Consider the following 16,757-nt stretch of genomic DNA (forward strand, 5'->3'; position numbering starts at 1 on the left):
ATAGACTCGGTTGGCACACTACGGTGTAGTCAACCATTTGCCCCCGTCAGCCTAACACCCATCCACCAACCCGAATATCAAACACCACTCGTATCTCACGCCCCATCCTGCGCCTGATTCGCTTCCCGTCCACTTCACTGCTGTGGCTCTTCCATCCTTTGGCAGCTGCCACCGACACTTCTCAACATGTCCTCCGATTACTCCTCAGACGATATGCCTTTGGCACGCCCCAATGGCCATCGTAAGTTCATCCTCGCCCATGCCACTGATGCATTTTGCTTCACCAGTTTTGTTTTGCGCCTACTTTACCCGGGATCGCAGTTGCCTAGCTTAACACCGCTCCATCCTCCGTCGACTTGACCATGCTTTTCCGCAAAACCGCATTAGCCTGGCATTATTTGATGTTTTCAGTCATGCTGACTTGCAATCCACACTAGTCTCAGCAACCACCATCTCGAAGGCCGAAGATAAAGCCATGGACCGCGGCAATTCCAGAGCCAAGTCTCTGGTGGCGCCTGTGTCTATCCGTCATGGACCCATTAAGGACGAGCATGCGATGGATATCGACTCCCCGCCGGTGAATGGCAACAAACGGAAGTCGCGATCCTCTTTCAACCACACTGTCAGCTATAAGGACGAGTCGGACAGTGAGGATGGCCCTATGGTTCGTCGCTCATCTAGAACGTCGATTGGAGGTAGCATTGTGCTGACTATGCCCAGACCAAGCGGCAGAAGGCTGACTCGGACGATTCTGACGATGATGTCCCCCTTACCAAGCGGAAGCCCAAGTTGCCTCCCAAGGCCAGCGAGACGGACATGCTCGACATAGATGATTCTGATGATGACGAACCTCTGAATGTCAAGCTGGCGCAGAAAAGGAAGTCGATCGAGAATGCTGCCGCAAGAGAGGCCAAGCAAGCGAAGCAAAGGAAACCCGCACCGAAAAAGTCAATTAAGGATGAATCCGATGACGATCTACCCTTATCTCGCGCGAAACCGGCGAAAAGACAATCGAACGGCACTGCCGGCAAGTCCAATGGAGTGAAGAAGGACATAGACTCGGACTCCGATGCGCCCATCCGTAAGAAGAAGACCGCACTTGCCACGAAAGCAAAGCCAACGAAAGCCACTCCGGCCAAAAAGGTTCCTGCGAAGAGTGCCAAGAAGGAGCAGAGCGAGGACCCAGGTGACGGTGAAGAAGGCGAAGAGGAGTATCGATGGTGGGATGCGCCCAAGAAGGAAGACGACAGTATCAAGTGGAATATGCTCGAGCACAACGGCGTCTTGTTCCCGCCCGAGTATGAGCCTTTACCCAAGAACGTGCGGCTTCTCTACGACGGCACTCCAGTCAATCTTCATATTGAAGCCGAGGAAGTTGCTGGCTTTTTTGGCGCCATGCTGAATTCGACACACAATGTGGAGAATCCAGTTTTTCAGAAGAACTTCTTCGGCGACTTCTGCGAGATAATTACGAGAACCGGCGGCGCCAAAGACAAACAAGGCAACAAGGTGGCCATCAAAGAGTTCTCAAAGCTCGACTTCAAGCAGATTTTTGAATACTATCAAGCCAAGAGTGACGCTAGAAAAGCACGGCCGGGTGCTGAGAAGAAGGCTGAAAAGGCGGAAAAAGACAAGGCAGAAGCAGCTTACATGTTTTGCAAATGGGACGGTCGTAAAGAGAAGGTTGGCAACTTCCGAGTCGAACCCCCGGGTCTGTTCCGTGGCCGTGGTGAGCATCCCAAAACCGGCAAGGTGAAGAAGCGCGTCCTGCCCGAACAGATCACCATCAACATTGGCAAGGATGCCGAGGTGCCGCCTGCGCCAGCGGGTCACAAGTGGAAGGCTGTCCAACATGACAACAAGGCGACTTGGTTGGCCATGTGGCAGGAAAACATCAACGGTGCTTACAAGTATGTCATGCTTGCAGCAAACAGCAGCGTCAAGGGCCAGAGTGACTTCAAGAAGTTCGAGAAGGCCCGCAACCTCAAAAACCATATCGCCAGGATACGCAAGGACTATCAAACTGAACTTCACTCAAGTTTGATGCAGGATCGGCAGCGAGCCACCGCGATGTACCTGATCGATAAATTGGCATTACGTGCTGGTAACGAGAAGGATGCTGAGAATGAGGCCGAGACTGTTGGCTGCTGCTCTCTCAAATTCGAACACGTAACCCTAAAAGCCCCGGACACTGTCATCTTTGACTTCTTGGGTAAGGACAGTATTCGGTATTACGACGAAGTTCGCGTCGAGAAGCAAGTGTTCAAGAACTTCCAACATTTCAAGAAGCCCCCGAAAGGGGAGGGTGATGATCTCTTTGATCGCCTTACTACCACACAACTGAATAAGCACCTCTCCAGCTACATGCCAGGTCTGACAGCGAAAGTCTTCCGTACTTACAACGCATCGTACACCATGGGCAAACTGCTTAAGGACATCAAGGTGGCTCCTAATATGACGGTAGCCGAGAAGGTAAACCTGTACAACCAAGCCAATCGCGAGGTTGCTGTTCTCTGCAACCACAAGCGAACAGTTGGAGCCGGCCACGAGGCTCAGATGGAGAAGCTCGGCGATCGCATCAAGGGACTGAAGTTCCAGCAGTGGCGTACCAAGCTGATGCTCATCGATGTGGATCCCAAGCAAAAGAAGAAGAAGGGTGCTGACTTCTTCAAACTGGACGAGGATCTCGATGATGCCTGGATCCAAGAGCACCTGAATTTTCTCGTAGAGGAAGAGCGCAAAAAGATATCAAAGAAATTTGAGAAAGATAACCAAAAGCGTGTCGCCGATGGCGAGAAACCCATGCCCGACAAGGAGCTTAAGGAGCGCCTGAAGGCGGCTGATGACCTCGGGAAGCAGTACAAAAAGGAGTACAAGTCCCAAAAGGTCGAGGCTGAGGGCAAGGGCCCTACCGTTGAGAAGATCGAGGCCAATATCAAGAAGATTGATGACCGCATCAAGAACTTCGAGCTGCAGGCTGCTGATCGAGAAGGCAACAAGGAGGTTGCTCTTGGAACCTCGAAGATCGTAAGTCTATTCATGTTCCCTACTTTCTACTCCCGCTGACTCTTCTTGCAGAATTACATTGATCCTCGTCTGACAGTCGTCTTCTCCAAGAAGTTTGATGTCCCTATTGAGAAGCTGTTCTCGAAGACGCTTCGAGAAAAGTTCAATTGGGCTATAAAGTCAGTTGAGGACGAGGAGAACTGGGAGTTCTAATTTGGCCCCCTCCGCCTGTTGCCTTTTGCACCACGCCATCCACCATCAACTATCTACGTCAACATTATCTGTACATCTGTAACATACACACATGACCCTAGCAGGCGCTTTCGGAACTAGAAATCACATAGAGATCACATCTAGTGAGACTTATCCGACCCTCTACGATGCTCTAACGCGGCTGTCCTCCTGATACTGTCGCAACACCTTCGATTCTCTCGGAACACGGCCGACCCAAATTTGCTGGTCAATCAGCCTGCCGAAGTCGAACCAAGCCGTCTTCGAGAAACTGCCGTACCCTCGTTGCCCTCTGCATTTCCGAATCATACCTCACAAAGCGTTGTGTTCATCAGGATGGTGCATTGCCCGGGGGCTTTTAGGCTGCTTGCCGGCCCTTTTGCGTAGACTTAGATCATAAATGAGAAAAATACATTTGATAATAATGGACTTTGTCCCTAGTGACTGTACGGCAATGATGGTGTTTGGTGGTCAGCGGTACCACGATGTCAATTGTCCGCAATCCAATGAACCCACTCGTATGGTTTTGATTTCCATGCATGTTTTCATCTGAGGAAGTCACTTTAGTTGTATACCCAACAAATTCTTCCTACCGGACCTCGGCAGCGAGCTAAGTACACACATTGGTTGCGTCTTGAATCCTCGGGGCTTGCCGCATATCTAGATAGATTGCCAAGTTTCGGGTTGAAGCCCATCCAGGCTTGTCTGAGAGATTGGGACAGACAGATAGACGTGACACCTTGCGTTTTAAAAGCGAACTATATTTAACGTGCATGGAGAGCGCATGGGCTACGTGTCAGCGGTGGGCAGTGAGGCACGGGATGGAGTTCGCTCCTGACAAGAGTGAGCTAATGCACTTTACTAGGGCCCGAGAGCCGTTGCCGCAAAGTATTCGCCTTGGGGACGCCACAGTGTCGCCGGTAGTCTCAGCGAGGTTCCTAGGAGTCTGGTTCGACCGCAAACTGACGTGGCACGCCCATGTTGAGCCTGTTAAAACAAAAATGGCAACTCAAAAGCTAGCCCTGACAAAGCTAGTCAATATGTCGTGGGGCTGCGATCTTATACGGGCGAGGCTGTTATATACGGTGGTTATCCGTAGCGCGATCGCCTTCGGGGCGACTGCGTGGCATACTATAAGTGAGGAACCGGCAGGGCCAGCTAAGAGCCTGATGGGGATACAGAACGAGTGCCTCCGGGTAGTCTGTGGCGCCCACAAAGCGACGCCGGTTCGCCACCTGGAAGCAGAAGCAGCAATCCCGCCACTAGACCTCTATCTTAGTGCCCGGGCTGCTAAGTTTGAAGAACGGCTACGGCTTAGCGGGAAGAGAAATCTGCTTCGCAGCGCGAGCGCTAAAGCGTCACATATACTCCGGCAGGATAGGCCGGCGAAGAGGAAGCAGGCGTCGCAGCTACTCCGACCGGCAGGGTACACTATGGAGAAGGAGGCCCGGGGCTCCGAGTGGATGAGTGAGGAAAAGGAGGTCCCGGCTGCCCTCCTCGGCCACTGCAGGAAGAGATGGCTCACCGGAGCAGAGCATCACGATCGCCAGCGACGCGCTATCGCTGAGGAACCGGAGGGCCCTTCGATGCAGATACCGAAAGGGGGCAAGTATTTCGGCCTGAACCGACTGGAGGCGTCTACGCTGTGCCAGATCAGGACGGAAAAAATAGGACTAGCAGCCTTCTTATTCAAGACAGGGGCTTTTGGCGTGTACTCGCCGCTATGCCGCTGTGGCGATGCCCCTGAGACGGCAGAGCACGTAATCCTCTTTTGCGGGCTGTTGGAAGGACCGAGGGAACGATTACGGGCCGCCATCGCACCACGGCCACTATACTCTCGCAGAGACCTCGCAACGGCAACAGGAGAACCAGTAGTTAGTGGTACTATTGTAAGGTGGCTGCTAGGGACGGGTCGGACAGCTTCAAGGCCCAGATAGCATCGATCTTCTCAGGGGGGACTTTGTTGGTAGGTTGAGAACCAACGTAGTATGGTAGTGGACGCAACGCAGTCGCCAATAGGGCGAACCGACGACGCAGCGTATGTATTTAGTCCAGCCATTAGGGCACGGTTTGACATACGGGAGTACTAGCAGAGGTACCGGGGGCTTCGAGCCTACGGCGTATTTAATAATAATAATAATATTTAACGTGCTCCTCCCTTGCCAACTGGGTTGGTTCATCACTACCTTATAAAGTGCAGTGTGGAAGCCAGCAGTGAATTAGGTAGGCAAGGGAAGGGCGGCAATCGTCTAAGATCTTTGCAGAGTCACTCATCCGGACAGTTGGTCGTTGGATCTGCTCAGACCTTGGCTACTTTAAGGTAGCCAGCCAGCCACCGTCGATTGCCGCCTCGTCAGCAGTACTACGACACGCTAGGCATCACTCACAACCATAGTCAACACTATAGTGTTAGTGATATGACATGTTGATTCTGGTGTTGTGTATTCTGGCGTTGTGTTGAAATATATTACTACAGCCAAGTCTCGTTCACCCCAGTTGTTTCCAGTCGCAAACGTACCTCCTTAGTGCTATAAATAGACTCCAGGACAACTCCCTACCATGGTGTCCAAAAGGTCTGGTCGTATATGATGCCCAAACCTTTCCTGGTTCTCCTTCCCTGGTTCTCCTTCCCGTCCGTCCGTCCGTCCACTCCATGCCGTTCCATTCAGTCTCATTTTCTAATTGACACTCTTTCTTTGCGGTGTGGCACAGGCGCTAGTTGTATAGAGTTAAACAATCTTGTAGACCCTTTTGGCAGTAAAGTAGCAAACACCCCCAAACAGTAGCAACCCAGCCGTAATAGCCCAAAACCAATTCAAATTCCCTTCGTACTCCTGGCCCGGAACCCAAACGTTCATGCCCCAAAGACCAGTGATGATGTTCATAGGCAAGACAATCGTACCCAACACCGTCAACTTCCCAAGAGTATCGGCTGTCTCCTCGGAGCGCTCGTTCATGCGGATATTGATCTGGGCGAGGTAATTGGCGTGAGACCGCGAAAGGATCATCTCGTAGTGGCTCAGGTTGGCCGTCATAGTAACGATGTGGTCCTGGATATCGCCCAGATACATACCGATATCGCTCTTGGGCGCCACAGCCCAACTCTCATTACAGCGCTTAGCGAAGCCCTTGATCACATCCGCCTTGTTGCCCAGCAGTCGATACAGGCCCATGACCTTCTTGCGACAGTTGCCGACGCGATGCAACATGTCAGCGCCGCTCTCAATGACAGTCTCGCCGCTGATGGACCGCGCGTCTTTCTCACCGCGATCGTTGTTGTTTGGCGTCTCTTTCTTAGGACTGCCGCCAGCGTGGAGGCGGAGGATGGCGTCGTCGATGTCGTCGACTTCTTCCTCTATCTTCTGAATGAGTGGGACGAATATGTCGGTGATTTCGTCGATGATGGCGTAGCTCATCCAGTCCGAATCAAGCTCTCTGAAATCCGCGAGCTGGCGGAGACGGCGTCGCACATTGGCCGGATGTGGTGTCGGTGAGTGATGGAAGCTAATAAGACCGTCACGGAACACAATGATGTACATGTTCACGGGCTCAAGGTGCGTGTCGGACTCGGAATCTTGCTCAAAAGACCGGTAGTTCACGAAATAGTAGTGTGGGAAAAGCTCGATCTTCTCGCGCTCATCTTTCATCATGATATCTTCTGATGTGAGTGAATGGATCCGAAAGGCTTGTTGGAGAACTCTCATCTCGGCTGGGCTGGGACACAATACGTCGAGCCACCACGTGGGCCGCTTTCCATAACGAATGGGCTTCTCAGGTTCGGGGGCTGGTGACTTTGCTTCCCCTGCGGAGGGTTTAGCTCCGACAGGGGTCGCCTCACCTGATTGCTGACGAGACGGGGCTGCGGACTCGGCTCGTAACTGTCGAGGTGAAAAAGCGCCATCACGATTACGTTCAGCTCCCTCGGGAGGCATCGGTGCCCTCGCCAAAGATGGCGTTCGGGTCTGTATTCTTGATGGGGGCTCGCCACGTTGCATGGAGGTTGAACGCTGAGTTGTCTGGAAGGGAATGGGCGGTGGCTCTTCATCGTTCTCGGAGTCAGAGGAGTCGCACAGTATTGGTGCCTCGGGGTTGAAAAGTTCGCGAAAGCTCAAAGGGGGGACCTCATCAGATTCGACCTCTGTAAGCTCCGATATGGTATTGGTGTGGATTGTCCTCGGCAGGTCTTCACTGAAGTACGTGAAGCGCCAGGGGAAATCCTCTTCCGGTCGGTACAGCCCCTTGTTGAGCGGCCGTAGTCTGCCATTGATGAGCTCCGGTTCTGTGATGGTCTTGATGCGCCTGTCCTCCAAGAGGCTCCGGCTCTTTCTTTCTTCCCGGCTCCATTCTTCTAGAATAGACAAATCGGGCCACTTGCCGCGCCGTCTACGGCGTCGACGATCGCTCTGGGCGTCATGGGGCCGTTCGTCTCCCATCTCAGACATGCCTTCCTGCGGAATGGCGACGTCATCTTCGGCACCGAGAGCAATGGTGTGCCGGCGGTCAAAGGACGGAGAGCGCGCGCCCGTCTCGCCCTCCGTTGCACTCTGTGTCTGTGACATGTCTGCAAACTCCTCACGCATCATGGCATCACCGAAGGACATGCCCATGCGATCGAGCGGGCCCAATTTGGGCGAGGGCGGCATCGATGGCGGGTAATTGACATTGTAGCGTTCAACAACCGATGTCAGCAAAGGATGGAGGTGCCGCCTGCTGGATCTACTGGATCCGCGACGGTCATTGAACCTGTCATGAAGCTTTGGTCGTCCGTCATTGGAACCATATACCCGCGGCGAGCCAGATTCGAACCTCCCCGAGCTACTGAGTAGCGGAGCGCTTTCGCCCAAGTCTTCATTATCCTCATCCTCGTCTTCATGATCGCTGTGCGGGCCATTTCTAGTTCGTGGGCGAGCCTCTCGCTCGATCCGAGGGGGCTTGAAGGATGATGCGATCAGCGTCGAGGCTCGGCGTGGACGCGAGGAGAAAGTGCGATCTCTGTGGTCAAGTAAGGCCTCGCTGTCTATGCTCGAACAGCTCAGGTTGTGACCTTGAGCGTAGATTCCAGGTCTGGCATCGGATGAGCCAGTACGGTCCAGGCCGCCCTCGCCGGGCATGTCCTCCGATGGACCTGCGAACGACTGATGGGCCTTTCGGCGATGTTTGCGCCCGGCTCGGTGCTTCTTTTTGCGCGACGTCGGGGTCCTTGGTGCGTTACCCACAACATCGGGTGCCTCCGAAGGTCCGGAAAAAGATTGCTTGTGAAGCGATGACGCGAGCGGCGCGAATGGATTGGTCGACGCCATGGTTGTATAATGTCTGTCGCGTGTTCGACGTTCCAAATAGAAGATGCTCGATGCGAGGCTTCGATGACTGGGTAAATAGAAGACAATCGCATGTATTAAAGTATCCAAATCATCAAATTAGTCGCGTCTACGGGCGTTAAAGGGGTTGTCCATGATCCAGTAATGGATAGACAGTGATCGGCAAGGGAGCTAAAAGTATCGTTATTCGGTCGATGGAGAAAGAGAACGGGATTTCCGCTTGATTGAGAAAATTCCTTGGTGATGTAATGCGCATGGCATGGGGGTAGCTCGCATTCATTGACAGCACTATTCCTTGCCCCAACCCCCCACTTAACCCCAGCTGCGGGCGCCAGGTGTTCCTGTCGCTTTAGCCGAATACCGAAGTATCTAGCTAGCGGAGAGACCGGACAGAGTTACCCGGGATCGGAGATGCAGGGGATTGGCGTGATCTTCTGCGCAACGATGGAACACTAATTCCAAAGCCTCGGGTTCTAGAGCTTTTGTAGCAGCTCGAGAAAAGATGTGGTGAAACTGGGAGCGACGAGAGTAAATACGGTCTGGACTTTTATACGAGTTTCCCACTTCCAAAAATACCCACATGGCGATCTCGTGTTGGCCACCGTCTGATCAACTCCATTGAGCTGTTTAACCTTGACTCAGTAGCCAGTCTGACGGTCCAATGATGACTTCTTGAGGCTTGGATAGAGTTTGCGGGTTCAGGGGAGGCCGAAGGAAATCTCCTCTTCCGGACGAGAAGAATTAACCGGCTGGTGCAGATTAAGTATTGTGAGCAACTTTGTATGGCGTGAACTACGGCCGTAGAGCAAGCTTAGTTTTCAACAAGGTGCTTGAAGCATATGGGAATGCCGTTGGTTCCAACATAGCTGATAAGGTATGATGGAAGCATCTTCCAGAATTCTCATTGTAGCGAGCGTAGGCTCGCGGTATAATGCAGGCCAGGGAGTCAATCCCCAACTTCAACGATAATTTGGTCACAAGTTGAATTCCCATGGCTCAGCGGAAACTCCATTGATTCCCTATGAAGCAAACAGAGTAGCTCTCAATCCCTAGACGCCATCCTCCTCACTGGAGAATATTTTCCTCCCTATGAGCTGAACACAGCGTGATCACCGGTGCCTCAACGCCATTTACATCCTCGTCCACGATTTTCTTAGCCGTGGACAAAGTTCGCAATGCTATTAAATCATAGTATCTCATCGATGAAGAGTGGGTAAATAGACCCGGCGGGTTCCCATGTGCCGCCATCACCATCTTCACCAGTTGATCCGATTCTTCAACGTCTTTGGCCCATGAACTGCGCACGCAACGCCATGATCTGCTGTCTTTCGCCCTCTGGTAGTTGGTCAATCGATGCCTGAGGAAGCTCCATGACCATCTTCATGAGTTGATCGGGATCCTGTGCGGGTGCTGCGACAGGAGCGGGAGCGTAGGCCTGGGGCGGAGCGTACGGCGCTGCAACGGGAGGAGTGCCCGTTGCGACGCCGGGGTAAACAGGGATAGGTGGAGGTGCATAGCTCACGGGAGGTGCTTGGGCAGGAGGCGGTGCGGTCGTGTCAACGACAGAATGGATGGCCTCGGGCGATATGAGACCCATCAGGAGCAGAGACTGGAAGATGGCATATGCCAGTTGAGGTGCCTGGGTCAGAAGCTCCGTCGCACGGTTGGGGTCTTGCGTGGCCAAAGACTTCATATGGGTGAGAATGTCGAGAAGCTGGGCGGGTGGCAGCGTGTTCAGAGTTCGGGAGACAGCATCGGAGAAGCTTACACCGGGCGGAAGCTCCTTGCCGGGTGGGAGAGGGGGCAATGCGCCGGCAGGCTGTGGTGCGGAAAGTGAAGCGCCATTCGAATATTGTTGTCCGTAGCCCCCTCCCATGTGCGCATTGCCTCCTGACTTGTCGTCTTCTTGGTCGACGCGTCCTTCGGTACTATAGTCAACGCGAAGCTTGCGGTTCATGATCTCATAGTCGTTCAGATTGCGAACTGCCGACGCAGCTGAGTCTGTAGTGGGACTGTGGTCAGCAAGTCTGTCCTGCTGCAGCCAAACATGCGTTTTGGTCGCAATGGTCCTGCTTACCAGCATCAGGGTACTCTGCGAAACCAAAGCCCTTCGGTCGCCCCGTTTCCCTATCATATACGAGACGAAAGTTCAGGACCTTGCCAGCACTGCTGAAGATGTCGGTGATCTGCTCCTCGGAGAGGCCTGCAAATGGCAGGTTAGTGACGCTCTCAATGGATGGTAGAGTTGGAAAGGCCTTACCATAGGGAATGTTACCCACAAAGACCACCCGAGAGGGTGGCTTGGTCGACATTGTGGCAGGTGATTATGTCGAAGTTGTGAGGGAACGAAGGTGTAGACCAAAGTTGGGCAAGGTGACAGGATGGATCTCGTAGAAGCACAGGCACGTCGGTGGGAAGGTGAGGTGGGAAGGTGCAGACAAGGAAGCAAGCTCAAATTGATTTCACTGAAAGACGAGTAAGTGCAAGAGTTCTGGGGAATAAATGTAAATTGTCAATCTACAAAATGAGCCTACGACGTGTTTGGCAGAGCAAGCATACTCCCAAAATCAATCTTGATGCATTTCAGAGAGGATACTTCGAGAAGCAATTGGACTTTTTGAAGCCTTCACGTTTGGCGCGCGGCGGCTCAAAGCTCCAGGCGCGCTACCCTTGACCGGAAAAAGTCTAGGACTGCTGGAAGGGGTGCACAGACCTTCCCCGGGCTTGGCAACCTCGAAAAGCGATCATCACTTGCAAGCTCAAGCTGAGTAGAGGGCTTGTTTCTGTTGGAAGGCATCTCCCATCCACGTCTACGACCAGTTTCTCCCAGCCACCGAGCTTATTCGTCGAACTCGGTTGCCCACTTCAAAACACCGCCATCATGTCGCGGCCACCAATGGAAGACTACGTCAAGAAGCTGCAGACCCTTGCGCGCCGCAACCGCATGCCCTTTGGCGGAGGAGGCGGCGGTCCTGGCGGCCCAGGTTTCGCCTTGGTCGGCGCAGTCATGGCCCTCGGAGGTGGTGCTGTTCTGCTACAGAATTCGCTTTTCAACGTCGATGGTGGTCACCGAGCAATCAAGTACCGTCGAGTAAGCGGTGTCGGCAAGGAGATCTATAATGAAGGTATGTCCGGGTTGCTTCCCATCATAAACGCATATTCACAATTGCGTCAGGAACACATTTCAGAATTCCTTGGTTCGAGACACAGGTCGACTACGATGTCCGCGCGAAGCCGAGGAACGTGTCGTCTCTTACCGGCACCAAGGATTTGCAGATGGTCAACATAACGTGCCGTGTGCTGTCCAGACCCGAGATTGCGGCGCTGCCGCAGATCTACAGGACACTGGGCCAAGACTACGACGAGCGCGTTCTGCCGTCCATTGTGAACGAGGTTTTGAAGAGCGTGGTTGCACAGTTCAATGCCAGTCAGTTGATCACACAACGTGAAATGGTGGCCAAGTTGGTTCGGGACAACTTGTCGAGGCGAGCTGCCAGATTCAACATCCTGTTGGATGATGTCTCCCTCACAGTACGTTTCGGGACCTTATGGTTGAAAGCCCTCATTGCTAATTGCATATACAGCATCTCGCATTCTCCCCTGAGTTCACAGCAGCCGTCGAGGCTAAGCAAGTCGCCCAGCAAGAGGCACAGCGCGCGGCCTTCGTCGTCGACAAAGCGCGGCAAGAGAAGCAGGCCATGGTGGTCAAGGCACAGGGCGAGGCTCGTTCTGCAGAGCTTATTGGAGAAGCCATCAAGAAGAACAAGGCATACGTTGAGCTGAAGAAAATCGAGAACGCACGTGCCATCGCAACCTCGCTCCAGGAAGCTGGCAGGAACAGGCTGTTGCTCGACTCGGAGGGTCTAGGCTTGAATGTGTTTGGTGACTCACCAAGTCAGAAGTAGGGAAGGGCATTATGGGAATCAAAATCTCCACTGTATCTCTAAGGGAGGCTGTAATCATGTAGAACAAGGACTGAATGCGTGTAAAATATGCGACACTTTGAGTCGACTGTAGGTGTCAGCTCTACGTCCATCCAACTGTGCATCAGGGCTCGCTCCCCCTTTTCTTCTCCGACATGGGGAAAAAATATCTACCATCTTACCATCAAGGCGTATAAAAATCCGAGTTTTGTCAACTTCCTGCCAGTGCTCAACGATGATTTGGTGCCTTAGGCTCTTGCCGTAGTTGACTTCCAAGTTGTATGAACAACTGCAGCTGTATGGTGCCAAAACGCCGCTCGCGGTGTTGGTCTTAGTTCCACTACAGCACCACCATTTGACCCCACCATCAATCAACCTCGGAACTCTCCACAGCTGCCTTACGCGCCACCATCTCGAGAGCATCCTGAGCCAACAACTAGTTCGTAACAGCTTACAAAACTTCGCGCGAGGCTGTTGGTCGCCGATTTCTATACTCTTCAAAAATTCATACTCCCAGCACCCATCTTCTCGCAAGTTTCCTCACAACCGACACCATGCTCATTAAGTAAGTCGGGCCCTCACTATCCCACCATCGATCAAGACCAACCAGCTGACGAGCGCGTTTGTGCGCAAACAGAGTAAGAACCCTCACGGGCAAGGAGATCGAGCTTGATATCGAGAGCGACTACAAGGTGCGACCCTCTAGCCATCTTCCAGCGGTTCCTCTCGAGTCCACGAACAACCCAATGGCGTTACCGAAGTGAGAAATCATGGGCTGGCATAGCTAACAAATCTCGGGGAATGTAGGTATCGCAGATCAAGGAGAAGGTTGAGGAGAAGGAGGGCATCCCGCCCGTGCAACAACGCCTGATCTACGGCGGCAAGCAAATGTTGGTGCAACCCTCCCACGAGCCGAGTCGGGCCCCTGCTCGGTTGTTGCCCCGCAGGAGCGCAAAGGAACTGTGTTGTTGTGCTAACGGGGATTTGTACACAGGGTTGATGACAAGACGGCAAGCGAGTACCAACTCGAGGGTGGTGCAACGCTACATCTGGTTCTGGCTTTGCGGGGAGGATGCTAGGTGGCTGGCACTTCTGCGGTCTCTGTGTACCGTCATTGGCGATGGGAGTTCACGGCGCCCGTCCCTCTCTCTCTTCCTCTCTCTCGATGCAACGCAGCTCCTGAATTGTGGTGGCTATGACTAGGTTTGGTTCTCGACATGCGCCTCAACAACAATAGAAACCTCTCGAGACATAGAGCGAAGGCTAGCTTGTGATCTGGGCAGCCTTATGGAGTGTGCATGGCAATATACTTCGCACACGATGGGATATGATAGGGAATGCAAAACAGAGCTGGCAGGAATGATATTCGTCACAAGCATGACCGGATCTTGCACCATAGGGTGCTTTGGACATAGAGAGGGGGGGACTTGTGCTGCACGTACAGCCTCCCCTACATAGCTGAGTTTTTGTCAGGGTTGACTTACATGCGCCGAACAACAGACTTCTCAAGAACGAATCCCTGTATTCACACAGCCATATACGTTTACTATGTCTTCGTTTACCAGTTGCTTCGAGCTATGACTTGTATAGGGCTGTATGCACAACTGTAAACGCACACATGGTGATCATCGGCTCGCCCTTGGCTTCCCCTGCTTTCCTTTTACGTGCTATGTTACAAATATGCTGTCTTCTACACTCAACTCAGGATATACGTTCAGAAGACTTGTACCGTTAAAGAGTGAACAATATCTTCGGATCAAGTGCCCGGCTGCCACTTGTTTGAGCTGCTTATTGTGTCGATAACCCTGCCGACGAAGACAGTGCTTAGGATGAGGCAGCTGTGAGCAGAGCGTTTCTAGTATTTTGGTGCTGAGTTGGCCCTTGTCTCGGTGTAGCCTGACATGGGTGGCTAGCTATTAAAACTGTAGTCTTGCTGTCTTGCACTATTCCATTTCTCACATGTAAGATGCCATGAAGAGCCCTCGAACATTGCTTTACTGCCTCTTCTCGTATTCATTCATATTGCCATTCACTTCCGGCTAAGACGTTATTACATGCATCGAAAACCTTCATGCTCATAAGATTAAATATTGGCATAGCATTCTGCTAATATATTCGGGTTGATTATACTTGTAGGGAAACACAAAAATTTGGTAAATCAATTTAATTATAAGTCGGCGTCTCCTTTCTAATGGTATATACTTAATTAAACTAACCGCTTCAGTCAGTCTGCTTTTCATGCGAGAAGTAGCATTCTGTTGGGACAGTGAGCAAGTCATGGCCTGGCTTGTGTGGAACTACCGCCGAGTCCACGGCCTACGTAGATCACTAGAATGATGTATGATTAAAGACGCAAACAGAAAGGAGACAGGGCTCCCTCAGAATTATTCCATTAATACTTCATGTAAACCCTCACCCCCGCCCCAGGTGCTCTTAAATACATACTTTCTCTCGCCATGGCATGCTCGTATATGCTAAGCTGTAGTCTGGGCAAGACACAGTTTTCTCCTACAACCCGACATGGGAAAACATGTCCCTCACGTTGCATGCCATGTTCTTGATCTGCAACGAAACTTATCCTCCGCTTGATCAAGATTGCCACATGCGTGTGTCTTCTGTCTTCTGACTTCTTCGGCCCAGTTTAAACTAAGTCGTGGGCCTCGAACGGGCTGGCACCACTCACAATTAGACCCTTTCGCGTCTGCTCGATGCATATACTAGCTTAATTCCTCATAAACTCGAAAGGTTTTAAGTTTGGTGGAACAGCTAGTGACCAGTAAGCTGATTCTTGGCCCTTTTTCGACATCAAAATATGGTGTTGCTGTGTTAGCTCCAACCTGTCCATAAGCCGTTGTGCGCAGCATTAACAATCATGAGCTGGTATTTCTACTAGGCACTTCCTGAAAGCCCGTGGCTTCTCGGGGGTCATAAATGATGCAAGACAGAGATACATCTTCTGGCGGCTCCTGAGCAGGCGGCGGAAATAGGGGAAAGAAGAACTTCGCTCCCCATCATCCCGGGTATACATATGCTGTAAATGCAACCTGAAATATATCTTGTTTTCAGCCAACCATGTCTTTCAAAGCAAGAGCTCTGTCTATAGACCCCATATCCTCGAGCACCCAAATTTTAATACCCATCTAACCACCTCTATCAAACCGATGACCACTTCACGTATTCGAGTTCAGCATTCCCAACCAACTCACCAACTCCAATGTCGACTCATCCTGCCATGACCAAACCTCATAACTTTATTCAAGTCCATTCTTGTTTTAGCAACGGTAATGATAATTTGGCATAATGGTAGTAAGGCTCCGAATCGAGCCTGCTTGCCACTCGCGAGTCTCAGACACGACCCAGACCCTTGGCAAGACACACGAGAAGGAACTGGTAATCACAGAGAAATACGCTGGAAACGGTCCGGCTTGTAGCAGAGAAGATGTACCAACGATGCCTCTGGCAGGGCATCTTACTTGTGTTTTTGTCTTTGCTTCTGGTGGTTGTTGGTGAGGAGCGCTAGGTTCCGAAACATGGCGAAAGGGCCCCTTTCTTACATCTTCGAACAGTGCATCAGTAATACAGACTCATTAAGACACTAGCTAGTGCTCATGGCAAGTGTATTTCGAATCTGTGCAATATTAAGTTGCTATATACTTGTTGTTTTTCTATTCTAGCGCAGTAACGGAATTGCATCTGATCACAGATTTAGCTGGATAAAATGCTATTGAGCTTGGCCAGGATTAATTATTAGCTACACAATCCTTTCGAGTATCCTGACCGTGTACACTGAGGTACTATTCTTATATTGTTCTGCGTGTTGCTTCTAGGACAGGCCATGACTGCTTTCAGAAAAAGACCAGACAAGTTTCTTGATGACTTTGAATAACTAGTACGGTATACCATTACTATTACTACACTAGCTTATCAAGGCCCGTCGCAGGTGCAGGTGGAGATTTCAGAATGCTGTCAACTCTCGTGTCCCAGCCTGAAATAAACAATAGTTTACCACAAGCAAGCTCATGTCGAACTCACGCTCGACAAGAATTCCCATCCCCCGTTACGACTGGTATCCTTTTTTCCAAGAACCCACTGACTACTATAATATTTTCACATTTTGCCTCATTTCAAAGACCTGGACAGGGAAAAAGCAAAAAGGAAATCATAGAGGCGTTGACCACGCCGATATCTGGCTTGGCCATGAAACATTCGGCGTAACGAGTCACATATACTTCGATGGATCTCAGTATCCCACTTATTGCAATACAACAGGAGTCACATC

The 16,757-nt window shown here is 51.7% G+C and overlaps 5 protein-coding genes across 5 annotated transcripts; 3 read left to right on the top strand and 2 right to left on the bottom strand.

Annotated features, from left to right (window-relative positions):
- Window positions 1–186: 186 nt before the first annotated feature.
- BCR38DRAFT_340423 (putative DNA topoisomerase 1) lies at window positions 187–3,219 on the top strand (the record flags this gene model as incomplete). The annotated part of the gene is made up of 4 exons (XM_040855788.1): window positions 187–241; window positions 438–664; window positions 721–3,027; window positions 3,079–3,219. The coding sequence occupies 4 exons, from the start codon at window positions 187–189 to the stop codon at window positions 3,217–3,219; spliced, it is 2,730 nt and encodes a 909-aa protein (XP_040717198.1).
- A 2,747-nt stretch (window positions 3,220–5,966) lies between these two features.
- BCR38DRAFT_339244 (uncharacterized protein) lies at window positions 5,967–8,537 on the bottom strand (the record flags this gene model as incomplete). Its single annotated transcript, XM_040855688.1, has 3 exons — window positions 5,967–7,021; window positions 7,076–8,083; window positions 8,210–8,537. The coding sequence occupies 3 exons, from the start codon at window positions 8,535–8,537 to the stop codon at window positions 5,967–5,969; spliced, it is 2,391 nt and encodes a 796-aa protein (XP_040717199.1).
- Window positions 8,538–9,689: 1,152 nt separating this feature from the next.
- BCR38DRAFT_175606 (uncharacterized protein) lies at window positions 9,690–11,233 on the bottom strand. Its single transcript, XM_040853890.1, has 3 exons — window positions 10,816–11,233; window positions 10,633–10,758; window positions 9,690–10,556 (listed from the first exon to the last, which is right to left on the bottom strand). The coding sequence occupies exons 1-3, from the start codon at window positions 10,865–10,867 to the stop codon at window positions 9,832–9,834; spliced, it is 903 nt and encodes a 300-aa protein (XP_040717200.1). The 5' UTR covers window positions 10,868–11,233; the 3' UTR covers window positions 9,690–9,831.
- Window positions 11,234–11,562: 329 nt separating this feature from the next.
- BCR38DRAFT_340220 (prohibitin-2) lies at window positions 11,563–12,460 on the top strand (the record flags this gene model as incomplete). The annotated part of the gene is made up of 3 exons (XM_040855766.1): window positions 11,563–11,680; window positions 11,731–12,086; window positions 12,140–12,460. 3 exons carry the CDS (start codon window positions 11,563–11,565, stop codon window positions 12,458–12,460), a joined length of 795 nt encoding a protein of 264 aa, XP_040717201.1.
- A 363-nt stretch (window positions 12,461–12,823) lies between these two features.
- BCR38DRAFT_175634 (ubiquitin-like protein NEDD8) lies at window positions 12,824–13,617 on the top strand. Its single transcript, XM_040853891.1, has 4 exons — window positions 12,824–13,043; window positions 13,116–13,170; window positions 13,286–13,368; window positions 13,473–13,617. Exons 1-4 carry the CDS (start codon window positions 13,033–13,035, stop codon window positions 13,555–13,557), a joined length of 234 nt encoding a protein of 77 aa, XP_040717202.1. The 5' UTR covers window positions 12,824–13,032; the 3' UTR covers window positions 13,558–13,617.
- Window positions 13,618–16,757: the final 3,140 nt, after the last annotated feature.

This window comes from Pseudomassariella vexata (assembly GCF_002105095.1).
Source record: "Pseudomassariella vexata strain CBS 129021 chromosome Unknown BCR38scaffold_5, whole genome shotgun sequence".
NCBI lineage: Eukaryota > Fungi > Ascomycota > Sordariomycetes > Amphisphaeriales > Pseudomassariaceae > Pseudomassariella > Pseudomassariella vexata.

Excerpts from the sequence above, each read along its gene's own strand:
- BCR38DRAFT_175634 (XM_040853891.1), top strand. Across the intron at positions 13,171-13,285 it reads ATATCGAGAGCGACTACAAG|GTATCGCAGATCAAGGAGAA; the intron begins GTGCGACCCTCT and ends CGGGGAATGTAG. Across the intron at positions 13,369-13,472 it reads ATCTACGGCGGCAAGCAAAT|GGTTGATGACAAGACGGCAA; the intron begins GTTGGTGCAACC and ends ATTTGTACACAG.
- BCR38DRAFT_175606 (XM_040853890.1), bottom strand. The coding sequence starts at position 10,867 with ATGTCGACCAAGCCACCCTCTCGGGTGGTCTTTGTGGGTAACATTCCC. Across the intron at positions 10,759-10,815 it reads TGTGGGTAACATTCCCTATG|GCCTCTCCGAGGAGCAGATC; the intron begins GTAAGGCCTTTC and ends TGCCATTTGCAG. Across the intron at positions 10,557-10,632 it reads CGCAGAGTACCCTGATGCTG|ACTCAGCTGCGTCGGCAGTT; the intron begins GTAAGCAGGACC and ends GTCCCACTACAG.